General features: G+C 52.6%; 1 protein-coding gene across 3 annotated transcripts in view; it reads left to right on the top strand.

Moving 5' to 3' along the window:
* The window catches only part of Ntng2 (netrin G2), a 53,374-nt gene extending 39,363 nt beyond the window's left edge, over window positions 1–14,011 (top strand). The window contains exons 3-9 of one of the 3 annotated variants that reach the window (NM_133501.2): window positions 1,147–1,319; window positions 3,813–3,839; window positions 7,789–7,863; window positions 9,822–9,923; window positions 11,588–11,755; window positions 12,956–13,090; window positions 13,684–14,011. In NM_133501.2, coding sequence (NP_598008.1) covers window positions 1,147–1,319; window positions 3,813–3,839; window positions 7,789–7,863; window positions 9,822–9,923; window positions 11,588–11,755; window positions 12,956–13,090; window positions 13,684–13,916 — 913 coding nt within the window. In that variant the 3' untranslated portion in view covers window positions 13,917–14,011. The remainder of the gene's footprint in view (window positions 1–1,146; window positions 1,320–3,812; window positions 3,840–7,788; window positions 7,864–9,821; window positions 9,924–11,587; window positions 11,756–12,955; window positions 13,091–13,683) is intronic. The other 2 variants (NM_001305805.1, NM_133500.2) reach the window with 2 other exon arrangements.
* The last annotated feature ends 9,032 nt before the right edge of the window (window positions 14,012–23,043 follow it).

Below are 23,043 nucleotides of genomic sequence, written 5' to 3'. Positions count from 1 at the left end.
TCTTCTAGGTCGTCATGACTCAGTGCCCAGAGCCCTCCATTTCTAGGGATCCCCAATCATGAAATGCTTGAATAAAAAGGAATGTGCCCTCATCAAGTTTAGGTTACCCCGAGGTAGAGCTTGTGGAAGACAGGTGGACTCCATGTCTGTTCCTTCCCCTTTATTTACCCGTTTGCACAATGATGAGGTGCCTATGAATATTTGAATAAATGGTGAATAATACATGTGTGGGTGAACTGACAGGGCTGAGAAGCTGTAGTTTTCTCTGTCACCCTCATGTGTCTGAGTCTGCAGCTTTCAGCCAGGACTCTACGTGTACAGGCACGGTTCACGACCTGTCACCTGTCTGCCCAACTTAGTTAAGAGATAAGGTGAGTGTGGGGGTGTGACTTAATGGGCGGAGTGTTTACCCAGTGTGCACAGAGCCTTGGATTCAATTTCCAACACACACACACACACACACACAAGCACATGCACATATACACACAAATGATTATAGAACCAGAGAGATGACTTAGCCAGTAAACATACCTGCCCCAAAACTTGATGGCCCAAGTTTCGTCCCCAGGCTCCACATGTTGAAAGAAAGAACCACCTCCCAAAAGCTGTCGCACATTGTGGTATACGTGTACCTGGACACACACACACACTTAACTTTTAAAATAACGTCCCAGCACTTGGGAAGTAGATGTGGGGAGATCAGAAGTCCAGGGTCTTCCTCGGCCATATATGTGGCTAATTCAAGGCCAGCCTGGACTTTGTGAGATGATCTCTCTTAAAGTAAAAAAATAAAAATAAGAAGGAATTAAGGTGGTCAGGTTACTGAAACATCTGGGATAAGGAAGTCTCTCCCCACCCAAGAGCAGAGGTCTAGTAACCCCACATCATACGACAGCCAGAATTAGAATGAATTAGACATTAGTGAATTAGATGGCAGCCAGAATCAACCTAAGGGGTCCAGAGCTCTCCTGGCTAGGAAAGGTCTCCAAACCATGGGAGAGGGAGTCTGGACTCTGTGCTGAAGGAGAGTCTGAGTGTGCAGTGGATCTCTCCTCCAGAGTCCCTCCTTGGGCATCCCAGCACAGACCTGCATCAGAGGGCCTGCCCTGGAGCTTGCTGACTCCTCCCATTCTCTGGTCTCCTCAGGTGTAAGTGCAACCTGCATGCCAACCTGTGCACAGTGCGAGAGGGCAGCCTGCAGTGTGAGTGTGAACACAACACCACGGGCCCCGACTGTGGCAGGTGCAAGAAGAACTTCCGCACACGCGCCTGGCGAGCTGGCTCCTACCTGCCGCTGCCCCACGGCTCTCCCAATGCCTGTACGTATGTAGCCTGCCCAGCTGCAGTCCTTATTCTGTGCCCCAGCACGGTGGCTCACACGTGCACGTGCGTGCACACACCCACACACCCACACAGAGGAGGGGAGGGGGCAGCTGACATGGATACACACATGTTATCACCCAACCCAGCTTCCCTCCTGTGTTTTCTAGGCTGTATTCTCTCAGCCCTAGTTGCAGGCAGGCCAACCCTTCTCAGCATCTTGTCTTCCATCCTTCTTCATTCTGAGCAGGGCAGGAACCCCATGGAGATGCAGAACAGGGGTACGGTGAATGCACCCTAACACCGGGTCTTATGAGGTGTATACCACAGCTGCCAGCACTCAGTGGAACTTTCACACTTAGTAGCTATGTCCTTTGAGATGCTTGGTCTGAGCCCCTGCTCTCAGACCAATCTTTTTTTGTTTGGTTGGTTTTTTTGTTTTTTTTGTTTTTTTAGTTTTCAAGACAGGGTTTCTCTGTGTAGCCCTGGCTGGCCTCGAACTCAGAAATCTGCCTGCCTCTACCTCCCAAGTGCTGGGATTAAAGCCGTGTGCCACCACACCCAGCCTCTCAGCCCAATCTTTCCCCCCCTTGTTCACCATCAGGGGAAGCCAAGTGAGAGATTTGTCCACACGTCTGCATCATGAGCACCCTTCGAGGGACCCCCCTCCCCAGAATATGCTTCATGAAATCACAGCTCCCACAAGTCTCTAGGCTGTGAGCAGCAGAGAGCCTAGGTTGGCACATGAAACCAAATGACCTGTCCCAGTCTGAGGCTGCACCAGATGTCACATGTCGCTTCCCTGAGTCCTTACAATACCACAGGAGTGCTGTAAATAACCCACCCTCCAGATGAGCACCCAGAGGCCCAGACAGCCCAGTCCCCTCCTGGTTCCATGGCCAGTCCCAGACAGCACAGGACCCAGTGACAAAGCCAGGGCCTACATATCCTAAACCACCTGTCCCATCCTGCCCCCTTCCTCACCCCTGAAAGATTCATGGGGCTTTAGACTGATCAAAGCTAAAAGCTGCAGCGAGGCAGCCGGTGACAGGCGTGGTGTGCGTGGGTTACAGCAGGCAGTGTGACAAGCCTTTGAAGAGGTGACTTGCCAGCCACCCCGAGGCACTCAAGGGTCTTCAAAGACACAGAATGGGCTTGGCGGCTGTTGGCCTGCCCCCCGTCAGGCTCCCTCATCCCGGGCAGCTCTCCACATCTCTTTGTATCCTGAGCCTTCCTTTAGTCCTTGTTGCTGTCTCTCACTAGTGGCTTGTCGCCCTTCCATCTGTCCTAAGGCCAGACCCAACCCCCCTGCACTTTTGCTCTGGCTCCTTCCTCAGCCTCCTAACTATCACCTCCACCACCAAGGACCAAGACTCGGACCTGCACAGCACCTAGGGCCACTGTCCCCATGCTCTGCTTAAGCAGTGGACAAACAGACCCCCGTGGCTTTTGTGTGTCTTGGCTCCTCCCTGCCCTGAGAGCCTGCCCCCCACCCCCACTTCCATCTACTTACCTCCTCTCAGGGACCTTCTCTTCATAATCACTGGGGCACCCCCTCCTGGGTGCCCACTACCTCAAAGCCTTGGAACGAAACCCTAAGTTGTCAATCCCCACCACCACCACCAAGTACAAGGCCCCTGTGAGATCACCCTACCCCATTCCTCCATGTCTCCCTATCCCCCAAGCCAAAATCCTCTATGCCCTGTCTCTTGGGACTGGACCGTCCTCTCCCTCAGGGGCAGACTCTGAGGGAGTCTTGACTCTACACCCCACTCCCAGCATCTATGAGTCCTCGCTCTCAGCTCCTACACTCCCAGGGGCTTGTCCATAGCACACACATATGGGACCTGCCGAAGTGTGTAAGACCAGAGTAGATGCCAGGAAAGGCATGTCGCCCACCCAGTCCACTGTCCCCTCCTAGGGTAAAGCCTTTCTCAGAACCACCTAAAGTGAAGCCATGACTGACTCCTTCCTTCCATGACTGTGACAGTTCTCCTCTGGGATGGTGACATCCTCTCCCACAGAGGCACAGAGAGACTTGAATTCAGCTTTTCCATGCCCCCCACCCCCACCCCAGAACATGCTTCATGAAATCACAGCTCCCACAAGTCCCCCAGCAGGCCAAGGCCACGCCCCTGATTCCATGCTGCTAACTCTGTGCATGATGGCATTGTGCTGCCCTAGGGAGCCTAGGGTGAGGTTAAACAGGAGGGAGGACTTGTCACAGTGTCCTGGGGAAGAAACAGTTTACAGTGTCCCATCTGCAAAATGGACTAAAAGCAGCCTTCAGGCAGTCAGTAGCGAGAGTCCACATAGGTATGATCCCACTGAGGATGCCCCTGTGACCAGACAGTCTCAGGCCCTCTAAGTCTCCTTCCCTTTAGTGGGGCTGGAAGACACTTCTGTGGCTCCCCATTCCTTGTAGACTTCCTGTGCCAAGTGGAGGTGGCCAGGCCTTGTGTCTAACACTGTAACCCTCTGTGCCCCTACAGGTGCGGCCGCGGGCTCCGCCTTTGGCAGTAAGTACCTTGCTCTGTACATACTCTGCAGCCAGGCCTGGAGATGGGGCATGAGGGGCTGCTCTCTCTCTATCTCTGCTCCCTCTCCTCCGTGTACCCTACTGCACCTAATCGCATCTGTCCGCCTCCCACCCTCCCTCAGGTCTCCTAGGAGCTTTCTTATGCTGCTTTGAAAGAAGGACGGGGCTTTTGTGTGATTGGGGTCCCCTGACCCCTGAGTGGACGGAACCCCCTTGTCTCCTCACCGTTCTGTGCTTTGTGCACAGCCAGATACAGGGGCCTTCTCTGCTAGATCAATGTCTGTCCCCCTGAGTTTGACCTGGTACCTCCTCCAGGCAGCCTCTGAAGCTGGCATGCTCTACCGTAAGGCTGGAGGGGGCAAGCTCTGATGCCAAACCCTCTGAGTGTCGGGTGTGTCAGGTTGGGGAAGGGCATCTTCAAGAGTGAAGGTGTCTTAGAAATCCCAAGGATGGTGAGGGGGTCTGACGTGGGTGCCTGTTGACTCCGATCGACTTGGTCCTCCCAAGCATGTAGTGGGGCCAGGTGGCTATGCAATGTAGGACACAGTAGCATCTCATTTAAACATGGCACACTCACCCCACGCCCCAAAGGATCTTCTACTCCTCCAAGAGTCAGCAGCAAAGGGCTTGTCAGTGTCAAACTATGGCAGACCCCGAGCCTTAAGGATGCTTCCAAGGACATCATCATGTTTCTGTGGGGATACCCTGCCCGACTGTCTTATTTCAGCCAGGCTGACCCCTGTCTGGGATGCTAGTGGGCAGAAGGAAACTGGACTCTGTAAGCATCACTGGCCCCAACATCAGAGTAAGTGAAGGATTCTCTGGGATGCCCCACCCCACCCTTTCTTGCCTTCTCCATGTCTTGCCAGGTACCAGCAGGTCCAGAAAAAATCCTGCCCCCAAAGCCCCTATGGCCACTGAGGCCACATGGAGGGGCCCTATCACTTCTATCCCCTCCACGTCTACCATCCAAGTCCCTACAGCCCCAAGCACCCCACAGCCAACAGGTAGGTATGAGAGTACCCCAGGGATGCCTGCCCCTTCCCTTCTTGCCTCCCTCACCCAGGGAGAGCAGTCACTTGCTTGCCTCTTAGAGTAGAAACTGCTAGCACCTAGCCAGTCCCATAAAAGCTCTGATTGAGAGGGTCCCCAGACCATGCCAGGTAGTCATTCCACCAGGAGTCCTAACTGAGGCAACCCCTACAGCCCCAGAACTGTCTTCTGCTTGTCCCTCCAAGCATTGTAAAGGAGGGCCCAGAGGCCAAGGGTACAGGGGACTTTGTAGGAGGGTGCCCATGGCAGCAAGTCCACCCAGAGATTCAGCCAGAGATGGTGCCTCGCCCCTCAGACACGGTTTGTTGTCCATCCATGGAACTGGCTCTGTCCAGTGCTGGCCAGTGGGGAAACAGGGCTGGATTAATAGAAGAGATCGTGAGAAGAGACAGGCCCGGGCCAAATTCCTGCCTTACAGAAGGGACTACACGTGCAGATACACATAGACCTATACAGACTTGGCTGGCTGTTTGCCCTCCTGAAGGAGGATTTATGCATACAAGTGGTGTGGGATCCTGACATGGCCCTCTGGACTCACCTGGGAAAGTCTTCCCAGGCCTGGCCCATTACAGATGCTGGGAATCTAAAAAGATTCTTCCTGTCAAAGGGTATCAGCAAGATGGTGGCCGAGTAACTTCCTCCTGGAAGCCCACCCCTCCCCAACCTTTTCAAGGGAGATATGGCTGAGGCTCCTCATTCCTTGGGTAGCCCTGACCTTTCTTCTCTGTCATCCATTGTCCCTGCCCCATGGTGGGTGACATCTGAGGATAGAGACCCTTCCAGCAGTGGGGGAAGAGTTCAACCCTGCACTCTGTCCATCTGCTTCACAGGGTAGCCCCTCCAGGTCAACAGACAGCCTTGAGAAGGTCACCTTCCCAGGACCACGCCCCAGGGGAATTGCATAGGGAGCTAAACCAGGAGATGATGACTTTTAGGAAAACCTCTTCTGTCTGGGGCCCCTTTGAGGTGGAGGAATCTAGGCTTTGAGGCTTAGCAGCCTGGACCCCCAGCCCCCTTCAGAGACCTTTGGACTTTACTGAACCTGTGATGGGCAGAAGGGAGCAGAAATAAGCAGGAAGGGGTGGGGTGTTCCGCCTGCCACTGACCAGTGGTCCACTGGGCGGGAGACAGGCACTGGCTGTCAGGCACTGAGGAACTTTGAACCCGCGTGGGTGCTGCTTTTGTGTAAGTGGTGTGGGACAGACTGTGAGGTTGGAGGTTAAATAGGAGAAGGCAGGGAGGCCCAGTGAGCTGTCTCCAGAAGTCGGGTCTGACTCCAGGACTTTGCTAGTGAGCAGGAGGCAGCAATAGCAAACGTGCCATGACTGTCAGATCTGCGATTCTGAGCCCTGCACTGGATGGCTGAGCATTAAGGGGAGAAGGTGGCTTCAAGGTAACAGCCAGCAGCCTGCATCTTTGCACCTAGGGCATCCTTAGCACCTGTGTGGCCTGTGCCCAGGTCCCCAGGACACTCGGCAGACCTTTGGTCTGGATCCCAGTTGCATGCCGGTGTCTGGCTGGCTGGACAGTGCTGTCTTCCTAGTCTCACTGGGGGAGGGATTGGAGGCTTAGAAAGATGCTACTGCATCTATGGTATGCAAATTTATACCTCGATAAAGCCAGTTTTTAAGAAAGAGAGAGACAGAAGGGGGGAGAGGGAAAAACAGCTCCCACAGTCCAAGCAGGAACACAGGGCTGGCTCACTCCATCCACTCCTGCCCCCTCTGCCATCCTGGGATCCTGCCCTGAAGTCTCAGGTGCTTAGAGGTGTCCCACCTTTAAGACCTAGCTAGTATGGGTTCTTGACTCCAAAAGGTCCTCTGTGTAGTCTTGGCACATAACACAGGACACCTGAGCATGTCCTAGCAAAATGCACTCAGAAGCTTTCTCTTCCTGGACCCAGGGCTTTCCACCGGGTTCTCAGACCTCTTTAGCTACAGCCCAGCTGGGCCTCGAAACCCCAGCCCCAGATGCTATCAGGGAGGCAGTGCCATCCCGGAAGCCGAAGCCGGGCTAGAGAGTCTAATCCTTCCCAGCCTCCTCAAGGGAGTGGGGGGAGCCAAACTCAGAAGCAAGATGCCTTCGGGGTGGTTTTACCAGGGCTCTAATTAAGCCCTTGCCAATTCCAGTCCTGCGGCCTTATCTCTTCACTGAATACCATATTAATGTCAATTTGATGTCCAAAGGCTTCAGGCTCCCAGCTGGGAATCTCCCACCATTTTTTACCTGGTAGATTCTCTTTTTTCTTTCTCCATCAACCACCATGAATAATCCCTTTCCAGAAGGGAAGACATCAGTTTCCCCTGACCCCCACCCCCACAATCTTCTCGCGGTTCTGCCGTTTGAACTTGGCAAAGAGGTTGCTGCCTGTGTTCCGTGTTTTGTGTCCAGCTCTGGGAACTGAATGTTAGGGATGGGACATTTGGTGACTCATGATGAGGTGGAAGGGCAGTGGTCAGAAAAGAGGACACTCTGGGGAACCTTCTAGAACTTTTCTCAATGGCTCTATCATCCTGGCCAGGACATTGTCCCACAGTACAGCATTAGCCTGAGGTCACACACAGGACCTGTTTTAGCTGGCTCTTAAACTGGAACAGAAACCACACAAACAGGGAAGGGTTTTTAAAAGCAGTGCCCAGTGAAGGAAGAACTATCCAAAACCCATAGAGCCTCAGGTATGGGGGCCTCCTCTCATCAGGCTTCCAGCGTGTGCATAGCCTCTGCAGCTGCTATAGTATAGAGTATATAGAGTGAATTTGGACCCTGGTTTACAGCCAGTGTAGACACAGCCTGTAGCACTGCTTCTTATAGGAGCCTCTGAAAGGTAGGGGCATCATCCCTCAAATGACTTCATTTCTTCTCTTCTTCCTCCCAAGGTCAGACCAAGCCACCTACTATGGCCCCCCTTGGGGACAGCTCCTTCTGGCCCCAGGTGTCCTCCAGTGCAGAAGGTATGGGGGCAGGGCCTATGCCAGACCTGAGACCCCAGGAGCTCCATTTTAGACCCTCCCTTGTAGTAGGGGTAGCAGGCTTATATGGTGGGGGGCCCCAAGAACTGAAAGTCGTGGGGTGGCAGAACTTAGGGTCAAAGCAATGAGGTAAAAGGCCTGTAGCTACCCCTTTACCCTTACTCCCAACTCTACCCCTATTGGAAGCCAGTAGGTAACATCTGTAACGCTTCTCCTAGGGCTTCAGAGTGTAGAGAAGGACGTCCTTCGTAACAGGAACATCACTTCTCCCTCCTCACAATGTGGGGCACATGTAGGATACCTAGGCAGCTGATGGCACCCAGAGAGGGTCAGATGGACCAGAATAGGCGTAGCTATGAGTTATGATGGTGACAGAGAAAGTCTGAGGCAAAGACCCAGCAGCCTAACCAGTTAAGTGAAGGCATGAACCATGTAGAAGCCCCCCAGGACCAGGTCAAGAGAATTAATTATTCTCCTACTGTGGGGAAACACCCAGGACAGGGACTCATCGGTAGCCATAGATGGATGTGGGTTAAGTTGGGCTAGCTTGACTCCTCAGAGAGGAAGGTTGTCCTAAGCTGTCCCCCAGCTGACTTGTCCTAGGTTCTATTGCCCTTGCCCCACCCCATCCAACACCACAAGCTCCCCCCTCCAACCCCCCAACTCTCCCCCCTCCAACCCCCCAACTCTCCCCCCTCCGGAATGAATGAGCAGTGAGGCAGGCTTTGAGCGCCCTCTACTGGCAAATGGTTGCACAACTGAAGAGTCAGAAGTTCTTAGAGCATCCTAGAGGTTCCTTAATCAACACATCCTCTTTAGAGATGAATACATGCGTCATCTCCTGCCCTGGCCCCACTGAAGAGCCACAGAGTCCTAGAGGGAAGCACAGAGCCTTTTTTTCTATAATAACAGCATGCTTACCTCCAAGAATGGAGCAGGGCTCTGGTGGGATTCCAGGCAGGGAAGGGTAGTGCTGCTGCGTTCTTGGCTTGATGACACTTTAGAGGACAGCAAAGGACCCATCCTAGCCAGAGTAGAAGAATGTGCTCCAAAGGAAAGAAGATGCAGTCTTAAAAATATTTAACATGGCTGGGCATGGTGGTCAGCGCCTTTAATCCCAGCACTTGGGAGGCAGAGGCAGGCGGATTTCTGAGTTCGAGGCCAGCCTGATCTACAGAGTGAGTTCCAGGACAGCCAGGGCTACACAGAGAAACCCTGTCTCAAAAACAAAACAAAACAAAACAAAAACAAAAACAAAAACAAAAAACAAAAACAAAAACAAAAACAAAAAATATTTAATGTATTTATTTTATGTGTATGTTTTGCTTGCACGTATGTATGTGTATCACGTGTGTGCCTGGTGCCCATGGAGGTCAGAAGAATGCTAGAACTAGAGTTACAGATAGTTATGAACTAACACACAGATACTGGGAACTGAACCCATGTCCTCTCTAAGAACAACAAGCATTCTTAACCACTGAACAATCCATCTCTCCAACCCCAAGATGCAGTCTTTAATGCCAGGTTTAGCCTGGGGACTTGATGACCAGGAGAGATTAGGGGACGGGGGAAAGAGCAGAAGGGCCAAATATCTCTCCGTGTCAGCAAATGTCTTAGCAGCAGGTAGAGGGTGTTAGGAGATGAAGAAGGTACTTGGGTACTGCTCCAGAGGATATGTAGGTGTTCTCGAGGGACCAGCGGCAGTAGGTACCCACTGTCATGGCTACAGGGTGCTTTAGCCTGGGACTCTTAGAAGAACCACATCTTAAACCTGAGGGCCATGTAGTCTCTCCCTACCTCGAAAGTGAACAGGTAACATGGTTGCCTGGGGCCAGCCCAAGGCACTCGGGAGCTTTGGTCTAGCTTCTCCCTTGGTATGGATGGCTTCCTCCGTGGCTGGACCGTAGCAGGTGTAAGAACTCGTTTCTCATCTCTCTAAGCTGTAGCTATCTCTGTCGCTGTCCCTTCCCAAGCCAAGGACTCTACGCTTTTCGAGCTCAAGCCCAGATCTCCTCAGGTGATACCCATTGAAGAATTTCAAGGTAAGAAGGTGGCCTGAGTCAGGCTTCCCACCTCCTCTCCAGTTTGCCGGAGAAAGACGGTGCAGGACAGAACTAGCTTGTTGGTATCAACTCAGAAAACCCTCCCAGAATAGCTGGGTCAAGGTTAAGCTGAGTCTCTCCAGCCCCAAGGGAGCTAAAAGCTGGGATGAGTCAGAAGCCAACTCAGGCACAGTGGGCAGGCACATGGCAGGAGAAGCAGCTGCCACAAATAGCCTGTCCTGGCTCCCCTGGGAGGTGTGGCCCAGGGGCTTGTCTTGGTTGGAATGGAATCTGGGACACCTGGGTCACTCTTTGGGGGCGTTTGGAGGATGTTTCCCGGTGTCTCAGGAGGACCAAGGTAAAGTCGGGTCAGGTAGACCCATGGGTGTTTCTCCAGACTCTCGTGTGCCTTTGACCATACGGAGACCAGGTCAGCACCACCCTGATCATCACAAGAGAGGGAGCTGAGGTCCTCTAGGGATAGCTGCTCAGAAGGTGGCCAGCATTCATGTGTAATGGCATGGGGGTATTGAGTCCCTTAGAAGGGACACAATGATGGTCTATCCCGCTGAAGGAAAAGTGGCCCTTCAGATTGACCTCTGCTATTCCAGGTCCTTGACCTAGGCAGTCATGGGAGTTGATAGAGTCATTTGGAAGGTCAGCCTGAGAACCTGTGTTGAATATGTAGCTTGGTTGGTAAAGTGCGCTCGCACAGGAAGAAACTGCTCTGGAGTCTCAGCACAGCATCAACTGGGTGTGGACCTGCATGACTGTAATTCCAGGTCAGAAGACCAGAAGTTCAAGGTCATTCTTAGCTAATTATTGAGTCCAAGATCAGCCTGAACTACCCAAGACCTGGTCTTTTTATTACTACTATTAATCATTCCATTCATTTACATCTCAAATGATATCCCACTTCCCCGTTACTCCTCCACCAATCCCGAGACCCTGTCTTAAAACAAAACCAAAAACATTTGTGGGAGGGAGAGTAAAAAGTCCCACAATGGCTCAGAGGTGGCTTTCCTTGGTTTAAACTGAACAGTGAGATTCAAAAGCTGGGCTGAGACCAGAGGAAACCAGGAGATAGGTGCCCAGTGTCTTGCTGAAACTAGCAATTCAGTGCCAATCAAACTTGTGGGAGGTCCAAGCTAGTAAGAAGATTGGGTCCTGTAGGAATTTGCAGAGACAGTAGCCAGTTTCCCTCTTCCAAAGCAGCATGGGAAGAAGGTTCTGTCCCATGCCATCATATCCAGATCCCTGTATGACTCCATTCATCCATAGGCCCTCAAGGGAACTCTAGCCAGCCTGGAACCTTTGCATTCCCTCTGTAAATGCAGCCTGCAGCATGACCCTGCCCTCCTAGTCAGCCTCAGCATGCAGGCATCCTTCAGACAGCTCCTTGCCCTGAGACCTAGTCAGATGTTAGCATGCCCTTGCCTCACTGACTGTCTGCCCACAGGCCTCCTGGGGACTCAAAGCTGACAGGGCAAGCCTTAGCCACATGCTACAGAAGTGTCCTGGACCTGAGACCCCGTCCAGATCCCCCTCCCAAAGATGCTTCCTGCCACCTTCCCTGTATATTCCTGGGTATGCCTTTCTCTGTATCCCTGTTTTCCCCCAAATGCTCACTGACCACTGGCATTTCTCCCACTTGGCTGGTCCAGACTGCGAGTGCTACGGCCACTCCAACCGTTGCAGCTACATTGACTTCCTGAACGTGGTGACCTGCGTCAGCTGTAAACACAACACTCGAGGCCAACACTGTCAGCACTGCCGCCTGGGCTACTATCGCAATGGCTCCGCAGAGCTGGATGATGAGAACGTCTGCATTGGTAAGCACCAGGTGCAGGAGTGGGCTTCCAACCCTGCAGAATCAGCTGCGGAGGTGCAGACACCCCACGGGGAGGCCCTCTTCATCTGGGCATCTCTAAGGGGACAGAAGCCCTCTGATCCACTACTAGTGACCCCCAACTGTAGGCACTGGAAGCAGAGGTGCTAGTTACAGCCAAAGGCTTGCTGTGCGAAGCTGGCCCATCCCTTGTCCTCTCTGAGTGCATAGAAAACTGGGCAGTAGACTAGGTAAGCAGTTTCTATCTCTCCTCTGTTGTTGAAACTGTCCTTCAAAACTTCAGAGCCAGCAGTTGTAGGCACCCTCTTTCTTCAGTGTTATGGTCCAGCACTGACTTTTCTGTAGAGAAGACCCATGACATTCCTTGGACCTGGGCAGAGGACAGACCCTAAAAACCAAACCTATAGCCCCCAACTGATACCCAGTAGCATAGACGGGCAGTCAGAACTGCCCATCTTCCCACCTGTTTGCAGCAGGTGCCAGGTCTCAGGTCTGTGGGCTGCTAGATCTTAGCCATCGATCAGCAGAGCCACTGCCCATCCCCCGCCACCCCACCCCCACCTGATCAGTTGCAAAGCTAGAGCTGCTACTCTGGATCATGGCTGAGGCCTTCGGATATTCCATCAACTCTAAAGTGATCTAGCAGAATTGTGTTGCCAGTGTCAACAGGGCCAGCTGCAGGGAGAGGGCAGGGTCAATGGATCTGATTAGAGGTGGCCCCTTCTTTTCTGTCTGTTCCTCGGTCTCAGGCCAAGCACTGGGCTTCAAGGACTGGGGTCCAAGGACAGATGGACACACACACACACACACACACACACACACACACACGCACCAGAATCTCCTGATCAGACACCTGTCACCTGTCTTACTCATAGCTTGGTATTGGTAGCCCCCACTTCAGCTGTCCAGAAAGAGCAATGAGGCTGGCTCAGCCCTCACAGTGGAGCTAGAGTGTTGGATGCCAGGAGAGGAAAAACTATGCTGAGCCTTCTCTTGCCATGTAAATGCGCCAGTATTCCCCAGGACCCCCCCCAGCCTTGTGGGGAGCATCGCCAGGGAGAGCAAGAGACCCAGCTGAGAAGGATACAAAGGCGGGTTATAGAGGTTGGGCCTGAGGTAGGACCCATTTGTAGGTTCACAGGCCACTCTGGCTGCACGTGGCCTATGCTCTTGTTTCCCCTAGAATGTAACTGTAACCAGATCGGCTCTGTGCACGATCGATGCAATGAGACAGGCTTCTGCGAGTGCAGGGAGGGCGCAGTGGGGCCCAAGTGCGACGACTGCCTTCCTACACACTACTGGCGCCAAGGATGCTATCGTGAGTAGACCGGCCCCTGAAGACAGACCCTTTAGGCTGGGTGCGTGGTCCAGCATGGTGGGAGGGGCCTACGTGGGCCTGCTGTTAGCTGGGGGTGGGCTTTGAACACGTGGCTGCAGTGAGAAAGGTCTGATGCAACCAGGGTAGGGGTTCAAAGTGGCGGGGGCGGGGGTCGAGTGGGCATTGCCCGGTCTTCAGTGGACTGAGTCCGTGGAAAGTGGGAGCCAGGAAAGGGGGGGGGGATGTAGGGATTGAAGGGGAGCTGACTAAAGTTGGCTGAGAGCGCAGGAGTTTGCACTCAAGAAATGAAGGCTTGGCGAGACCCGAGGAGCATAGGCTGTCAGACCGCTCCAGGTACACGCAGCAGATAGCAGTTGATTCCAGAGAACCGCGCCACTGCCGGGGAGGAACGGGAGAGAATGGGGGTCAATGGCGGGGGACAGCCAGGAGCCAGGTCCCATCCCTTGCAGGGATGTTTCTCACTGTGTTCGTTCTAAGTACCGGCCCCCTGGGGGGGGGGGCTGTCCCAGCTCCCTATTGCAGAAGCTCAGTCCATCCCCACAGCTGCCTCAACTGTCCCCTCCGGCCCGCAGCCAATGTGTGCGACGATGACCAGCTGCTCTGCCAGAATGGCGGCACCTGCCAGCAGAACCAACGCTGCGCCTGCCCGCCCGGCTACACCGGCATTCGCTGTGAGCAGCCCCGCTGTGACCTCGCCGACGACGCTGGCCCGGACTGTGACCGCGCGCCAGGCATCGTCCCGCGCCCCGACACCCTGCTCGGATGCCTGCTGCTGCTCGGGCTGGCCGCCCGTCTGGCCTGCTGAGCCCGTTCTAAGGGTCCAGGGGTCCCTGGCCCGGCGGCGACACGGGTGCGGCCGAGCTGCTCCCAGGTGCTACTCGCAGAGTCCTCCCGCCCTCCCTGCTCTGCCCGCGCTCACCAGCCCCGCCCGGCACTGCCCTCGCCGGCCACAGGGGGCGCTGTGGAGCCCTGACCCGGCGGACTTCGAATTTCAGTTTTTTATGACTTAATGTCTCTATCATTTTTCCATTTTCCCATGTTTCTTTCTTTGCTCTCTTCTTCATGTTCTTCTTTTTGTTGTCCTTGTTCTTGTTCTTCTTCTTCTTCTTGTTCTTCTCCTCTTCCTCTTCCTCCTCCTCCTTCTCCGCCTCCTCCTCTTCTCTGTCCTCCTCCTTCCCCTCCTCTTTTCTTTTGCTGGCGGCGAGACAGGGACTGGGGAGAAACGCTGTTCATCCCAACACCCGCAGGTCCTGCCACACACATACACACACAGAACTCTTGCGCACACCCCAGCGCCTGTTCCTGGCTGCCAGCACCAGCCAGCGGACCCGGAACAACAAACAGTTGCCTACAACTCTAGTCGCTGACTTGATTCTCTTTTGTATTTTTTTTTTTTTTTTTTTTTTTTTTTTTTTTTTTTTTTTTTTGCACTCACCAGACCCCAGGTCCCCAAGGAGGCCTGGAGAGAGAAGAACTCACTGTCTGCGGGAGGGGTAGGACAAAGGGCGGGGAGGGGTGGAAACCTTGTTTTCTAGAGAACTATTTTGTTTGTATCCACTGTCCCTTGTGAGGACAGACTCGGGTGGGAGGTGGTCACTGAGGGTGGCTGATGGTGTACAAGCCCACAGTAAAGCGACTTCACAGCTGCCTCTGCCTGCTTGCTTCCTGTGTTGACAGACACTCCAAAGGTTTGGATAAAGAAAGGAGACCACAAAAAAGGTTTAAAGACTCGGTATTGGGGCCACTCTTCCCAGTCTGTTCTTTCCTTGTATGCTCCCCCAATTTTACCGTCAGCCAGGCTGCTGGCCACCATCTGGTAGGTGGATCTCCAAACAGGGGTGCCCCACCCCTTTCCTACAACTCCCCCAAATCCAGAGTCTCTGCTGTGGAAGCCCCAGGAAAATAACTGAGGGAGAATTCTTGGAATTCTACTGCACCCCATGCTGATTTGTAACCTGCCTCTGTGGCTGTCTGGGACAAATGTGTTGGCTCAGGAGCTTCAGATCCCGTGTGAGGTTGCATCGAGCTCCCAGCTGATGTCTGCCTGGCCAGTGCGCCCTGAGGTGGGCATTATATCTGCCTGCCTAGGCACCTTGATATATGAGGACCCAACAGGTCACTAAAGCTGACCCACTGTGTGCAGCTCAGTATCTGCCTCTGCTTGTGTTGCAGGAGGCCCGGTTCCCTCTCTTCTGTCTCCAAGTGTCCCATGGCTCCTTGTCCTGGTTCCTAATTGTCCCTCCTGTTCCCACCCGAGTCACCTCCTTGTATGCCATCTGCCAGATACTCTTTCTAGCCTAGGCTGTCCCCAGGCCTTTGCTCAAGTCTCTGATGCAAAGCTAAGAGATCAGACAGGGAAGACAGGTTGGACATAGTGGCACATGCCTTTAAATTCCAGCACTCAGGAGGCAGAGACAAGTGGATCTCTGTGAGTTCGAGGCCTGGTCTACACAGTCAGGATAGCCAGCACTACACAGGAAAACCCTATCTTGGGGCTGAGGGGAGGACAGAAGATGGACTGTTGACTGACTGAGGCCAGATGCTGCCCCTACTGGCCACTCTCTGCTCTGATCCCCAGCCTTAGGTTTCAGGAGTCAGTTCCAAGCTCTAAGGGTGGCCTCTGTCAGGTTCCTGGCTCTATACATGAACCCCAAAATGCATAAGATATAAGCAGAAATGACAGACAGGACTTCCAGAAAGTTCCTAAAAGCCCTTCCCCCAACCCTGGCCCTAGCTCCTCTCCTGCCTCTCTTCCTGGCACTCAGTCTGATGGGTGGAAGCAGGAGCCGGCTGGCTGAGCGTGAGCGTGGTGCCTCTAGGATGGTAAGCAGAAGCTTTCGCGAAGAGCCAGGCATGCTGCAGCCCAAACTTCTGAAACTGGGGCATAAATGCTGTGAGAACCAAGATCGTTGTTTCAGGCCCTAAATCTCTGGCCCTCCAGGCTCGAGAGCCAGACCCCAGAGTCCACTGAATTCAGAGAGAAACCAAAACACCCAGCTCAGCACACAAAACCAACACCCAAGCCTGGGACATACCTCCCCAGAGTGGGGTGGGCCTCCACCTTCCTGCAGATGGGGCACAGAGAGTGAGCTGATGCAAGCCCACCTTCCTGCAGATGGCTGGGATGCTGGGGTGTGGAGGAGGATCGGAGTTTGAACCACGGTGATTGGAGGCCCTGCCCTGGAAGCAGAGGAACGGGGATGTATGTACATAGTAGTAAAGGCGGAGGGTCTCAGGGAGACTCGGAGAGGGGGAAATGGGACAGGGAGTAGGAAGGGCCCAGCCTTGGTCTGACCCGTGGGTTGGGTGGGGCTGTGTAGCTGGTACGCTATCCTGGCAGAGTTCTTGTCTTGAGCAAGGGTGTTGCAGTGCAGAAGGAGGCCCTGAATCTGTTAAGGGGCTATGGTAACAGTGGGGGCAGAGCCTCCTTTCTGCAAGAGGCTGTGAACCCAATACCAAGAGCTACTGCATACACATACCACTTTATGTCACCGGGAGTATCCTAGGACACTGGAGGAGCCTGGGAGGAGAGGGGGACCCACACTGTCCTTTCTGACCTCTCAGCTGGCCTTGCTGTGTCAGCATCCCTAGGACTAGCCAGTCATCTACAGAGCAAAAGGCTGTTACAGCTCACTGTAAATCAGAATGGCATCACCAGTCCCTACAGACTGCTCAGGCCCTGACCTCCAGCAGACGGAGTGTTGCCAGGAGACATTTGGGAAACACTGATTATCTTCCAGACCATGGAGTAAAGGAGAAAACAAAGTCACCGAAGCCAGAGTCACAGCTCGGCTTTCCACAGTGTCTGGTTCCCCAAGGCACAGGCAGAAGGGGAGGCACCCTTGGCCCAGCTGGGCTCATAGCAGCACCCACCTGAGACAACCTCATGTTTTTGCCTTGGCACTGCAGCCTGTGCAGCTCCTAGTGGCAGAGATGGGGAAGCCCTAAGCACCAGGGCTCCGGTGAGGCCAGCAGTGCCCCTGCCTCAAGTGGTGATGTCCACAGGCATCTCTCTAGTAGAGGCGGGGAGAAAGGAAGTGACTTGCTTAAAATCATGATTGCTAAGGAATGGGTGAGATTGCCTCTAAACCCTGCATGCCTCTCCAAGCCTCTGTACACCACTGGGTCCTCTCTGCCCACCTCCCTCTTCTACTCTGAGTGGGGGATCCCTGGGGAGCCTGGCTTCATCCCATCATTGACTGCTGGGAGCCAGGGGAATGCCCCCCCTACACAAAGGCTGCCTTGGCCCTGCCCCTAAATAAACAGGATGCTGCGTTAGCAATCTTTGTCTCCGACCATGCTTCACAGTTATGAGGCATTTATGGGCATCTGGGGAACAACTCGCATCTCTTAAAGGTCTGGGAGAAATGGGGTGTGTGGAAGGATCCGGCTGGTCTCCCCAGAGTGAGGCACCTAGCCCATCCTAGCTCATCTTAGGTGGGGATTGTAAAAGGGATGGGCCCAGACAAGACAAGATTAACCGATTCATTTTTCCTGTTGAAAGCACCAATTGCAATGTGTAGGGAAGTTAGAGAGCATGAGAAAGCTAGCAAAACCTATGTGTGCTTTGAGACAGATGTGTGCTCTGCAGCTCAGGCTGGCAGAGGACTCCTGATCCTCCTGCCTCCTCAGCTTCCTTTGTGCCAGGATGACAAACGCGTGTCAACTTCACCCAGCTAGTAATTTTTATGTTAAAATTACCCACAAGTCTCTACTCGGAGCTAATAACTGTCGATGTTTCTGGTGGACACTTCTAGTATTTTCTCTAACAAGCACCCCTATGGGAATTAATCTCGATGCTGGGATTACGAAGGCACTCACTCTGACCAGCTTCTGTGTGTGTTCTGGAGATCCAAATTCAGATCTTCACAGCTTTGTGACAAGTGCTTTACCCACTGAGCCTTTGGTTTTTTGAGAAGTCTCTCATTGAATCCGGGGCTTACCAATCAACTGGTCAGGCTGTCTGTTAAACTCCAGGGATCCGCCCTTCCAAGTGCTGTGCTTAGCTGAACAAGCAGGTGGCCCTTGGGACATAGCCAGGAGCTGAGATAGGCACTTTCCTTAGCTGACCCGTGCTTACATGGCTTGCCGAAATAGAATAGCTACACAGACAGAGAAGATGGCAGCCCAGGACAGGGGCCTGGAGCTTGCCACCTGCATTTGTGTCACTCCGTGTCTTGTCTTCTCACCTGTGAAAAGGGACACCGACCGACAGTAGTACTGGTGTCCCAGGGACACCTCTGAGTCAGTGAGTTTGCACTGGTGGGGTGGTGAAGAACATGCCTGGCCTAAGCCAGTTGTCAGCCAATGTCTCCTGCTTTATGGCTTGGTTATCCTATCCAAGGTCCAGCCTCAGTGTGAGGAGGGTCCTGAGAAAGGGGTGGATGCCGCTGTCAGTTCAGGTTCTCTCTCTCTCTCTCTCTCTCTCTCTCTCTCTCTCTCTCTCTCTCTTTCATTGCTCCATCTGGTCAGAGAGAACCCAGTCTTTTATTTACTAAAATTACATTAATCAGATCTTTTGACTATTGTTAATCATTTTCTAAAACACAAAAAGATCCATGGTAGCCGGGCGTGGTGGCGCACGCCTTTAATCCCAGCACTCGGGAGGCAGAGGCAGGCAGATTTCTGAGTTGGAGGCCAGCCTGGTCTACAAAGTGAGTTCCAGGACAGCCAGGGCTACACAGAGAAATCCTGTCTCGAAAAACCAAAAAAAAAAAAAAAAAAAAAAAAAAAAAACATGGTTACATAAATTCTAAAAATCCCAGATTACTCCCCACAACCCCTGATTCTTTGAAATAAAAACTAAACACAAAGCAAAAGTACGTTTCTTTATTGCTTGCCCACAGTGTGTTCCTCACCGGCAGCTGGCACAGCTCCTGGGGTCTCCTGGTATGGTAGACAGCAGTCGTTCCAGTGACGTTTTCACGTGAGAACAGAAAGATGGCAGCTGACTGACGTTAAAACGATTCCTGACAGAGTTCTTCGAATCTATGCAAGCAGAGCAGCTGGCTCGCTCCGATCTCTAGGCACGGTCCTCCACGTAGCGAGGAGCAGGACCAACTCTTCATAAGCTCGAACATCATCTCCAATCTTCTTTTCCTTATCCTAGCAATTCCATGGCCTCGTGTCTGAAATTGACAACCTCTCTGTGAACGCAAACTCACCAGCCCAGCGTCCTATTCCCTTAAGCCACACTCTCCTTCTAATATTGTTTTGTTTCATACACACACCTTCCTCCTACAAGATAAACCCATCTGTCTTTTTTAAAAATATTCTTCCTCCTTTTCCTATCTATGCCTTTTCTTCTCTATCCCTGGAGTCCCCAGGTTCATCCTAGCTGATTAATACAACAGTCATTGGATCAGAGGTACATGAGTCTTCTCGTATAATCCCAAGTTTAAGTCCAAGTCACATAATGAGCGGTTCTTACAAGGGCCATGTGAAGAATGAAAAATTACTGGCCTCTTGTGAGAACATGAACTTTCACCTCGGAGCCCACCCCCTCCCATCTGGAAAACATACTTGAGAAAAACATTTTCTGGAACAACCACAGAATGTTTCAACAGGCCAGATATATTGCCAATCATAGGATATGACTCTTTGGTTGAGTAAACTTGTGGTTGTTAAACTTCCCCTATTCCCTCCCCATTCCCCCTCCCAGTTTGTGGTTTTTTCCTTTAAAAGCTTGTGAAAAATTTGAGTCGTCGTCGAGACTCCTCTACCCTGTGCTAAGGTGTATGAGTTTCGACCCCAGAGCTCTGTGTGCTTTCATGTTGCTGCTTTATTTCGACCCCAGAGCTCTGGTCTGTGTCTTTATTAAATCTTACCTTCTACATTTTATGTATGGTCTCAGTGTCTTCTTGGGTACGCGGCTGTCCCGGGACTTGAGTGTCTGAGTGAGGGTCTTCCCTCGAGGGTCTTTCATTTGGTACATTGGCCGGGAATTCGAGAATCTTTCACATGCAGGTTTTTATGACCTCTGTGGTTATGCTGTCTAGATCCTTTCCCATGGCCCTAAGGGCCAAGCAGAAGGAAGGCCTGTTCCTCATCCCCCACAGCCTCATGGCCACCTCCATTCCTCCTTCCTGAGAACCCATCTGTTTCATGTATTATGGAGTGATTAGCTCTTGAGTAATGGGGGAAGTATATTCCCCAGAAAGAGAGATTGAAATTCAAGCACATAAATGAGACAGCAGATCAGCTACAGGGCAACAGCAACCATCAGCATACTTGGGGGATCCACAGCCTGGCAATGATGCTCCAGGGGCAGGACCCCACCGTGTCCCGGCCCCTTCCACAGCCGTGCTGGACCTGACGCTTGGGCACTAAAGAGGCCCAGCCCTTCCACCTACCCTACTCCTTCCCAAAGTTAGGCTGCTGCCCAGTGCATGCCACCCAGGACCAGAAGGACTCTGCAGGCCCCTGCCCACTGTGCCCAGGGACTGCCCTCTGTGCAGCAGCCAGCCAGAATCCCCAGGGCTGGAACCTTTCTGCTTTCTTCTTCATGGCTGGCCTGGAACCCATAGCCAACCTCCTTTCCAGCCCCGAGTTCGAGGCTTACAGAGGTGAGGCTTGCTTCTTCTGTTTGCTCTCCTGCACGTTTGGAAGATTGGGGCTTAGAACTAGGCAGGGGAGCCGGGCATGGTGGCGCACGCCTTTAATCCCAGCACTCGGGAGGCAGAGGCAGGCAGATTTCTGAGTTCAAGGCCAGCCTGGTCTACAAAGTGAGTTCCAGGACAGCCAGGGCTACACAGAGAAACCCTGTCTTGAAAAACAAACAAACAAACAAACAAACAAACAATCAGGCAGGGGACATTAGCGGGACTAATGGAGAGAGAGGTATAGATGGGACATTGGGGGACCAGGAAATGGAGGTCATAGGACAGGAACTCCCATGTGGCTGTCCTGGACCTCCCAAGTCCAGGGGAGCCCTCAGGCTGCTTGCATGGCCTACCTGCCTCTGCTGATCCTACCCTGCTCAGCAGCATTCTCTGCCCCCATCTCTTCAAGGTTTTGCTAGACCCAAAAATCCTCAAAGAAGTGTGGAGAGGCTGGAGGAAGGCTATGAGGGTGAGCAAGGTTGTCTCTAAAGGTCCCAGGCCCTGGCTGAGACCTAGAATCTGGAGGTGGTGGAGGACTGGTCCAGAGACAGGTGACAGGGCTTCTAGAGCAGGCCAGGTTGACATGCTGGAATTGCAGTCTTGGGAGCAGCTTTGTCTGGGAAGTGTCTTTGGTTCCCAGAGGCTGGAGACCAGCTTCCAGGATCCCTGTGCATCCAGGAGAGGAATGAGATCACAGATGGAGGCCCATATCCATCATGCCAGACATAAGAGGCACAGGCCTTTAATCCCAGCACTTTGTGAGTTCGAGACCAGCCTGGTCTACAGAGTGAGTTCTAGGACAGCTAGGGCTACATAGTGAGACCTTGTCTTGAATAAAATCCCCCATCATGCTATGAGGTCATGCTAAGCAGTCAGAACCACGTTTGGACTAATGTCTTGGGACTTTTTTCAGGGGGTCCTGAGTCCCTTTCACTGACTGACCTATGATCTAGAAGAGATGCTGGCTCTGCTGGGCATTTGGAGAAACAGCACATCACATGGCAAGGAGACTGGAAGGAAGATGGGGAAGCGGGGAATTGTACCCTTAGGGCCTTTCCCACTGCATCCCCCCTCCCCCCACCTGACACCCAATTCTACTCACTCTTCCCCGTCTCAGTTCTAGAAAGCTCCAGCAGGAGAACAGGTAAGTTTAGAGTGCCTGGGACTAGATCTTAGCTTGTAAACATTCTTCTCGAGGAAGAGGGGGGCTCCAGAGAGTAAAGGTAGACTCCACAGCAGGGCAGACAAAAGCCCAGAGGCCGGCTGCTAGGGCCCTGGACCAGCAAGGTCAAACGAGTCTTTACTAGAATGTGGACAGTCACGAACTCTTACCCAATATGGGTTATTTTTCTTAAGACTGTACAGCAACCCTCAGAAATTATCATTAGGGCATGGAAAGAGTGATGGGAGGGTGGGTACTGGCACAGGCCAGGGGGACAGGAGGATGTTTCCACACTGCATGGCCTGAGAAGCAACCAGCTTGACAATCACTAGCTGAATACTTCAAAAGAGCTGAAGAGAGCAGGACGGGGCCCTAGCCAGCAGGCATCACAAGGGATGAAAGTGCCTGTCACCCTGACATGGTCACTGCACACCATGTGCCTGTGCTGAAAGGTCATACAGATGCCATAAAAGGAGCCCAGTCCCTGCGAGGCACTAAGGGTCAGGAGGTGGCTCAGCGGGGAAGGGCGATTGCTGCTAAGCCCGACTGCCTCAGTTCAATCTCAGGAGCTACATGGCAGAACAGAAACAACTACAAATTGTCCTCTGACCTCCGCAGGCAGCAAGTACTGGTATGTGTGCATGCACACACAAAACACATAAAGTGCAACTGAAGGGATGGAGAAGTGGTTCTATGGTTGAGAGCACTTGTTGCTCTTGTGAAGAACCTGGGTTCGATTCCCAGCCCCCACATGGCAACTCACAGCCTCTTGAACTCCCAACTCCAAGGGATTCAAGGCCTCTATGAGCAGACATACATGTGGACATACTCACTGCCCCCCACCTCCATACTCACATCATTTGGAAAAACAAAAGATTTGAATTTCCAAATGAAAAATGGTTTTTCAGGGCTGGAGAGAATGGCTCAGTGGTTAAGAAGCACCTTCCTGCTCTTCTGAAGGTCCTGAGTTCAAATCCCAGCAACCACATGGTGGCTCACAACCATCTGTAATGAGATCTGACTCCCTCTTCTGATGCATCTGGAGACAGCTACAGTGTACTTAGATATAATAAATCTTTTTTTAAAAAGTTAGGCTGCAAGTGGGATTTAAAAAAAAAAAAGAATGGTTTTTCAGCTTTTAGATGGATATATTAAATGACATTAAGGGC

The sequence above is a fragment of the Mus musculus genome, chromosome 2 (assembly GCF_000001635.26).
Source record: "Mus musculus strain C57BL/6J chromosome 2, GRCm38.p6 C57BL/6J".
Classification (NCBI taxonomy): Eukaryota; Metazoa; Chordata; class Mammalia; order Rodentia; family Muridae; genus Mus; species Mus musculus.
The sequence above is the reverse complement of the archived record's forward strand: the minus strand, read 5'-3'. Positions and strand labels throughout refer to the sequence as shown.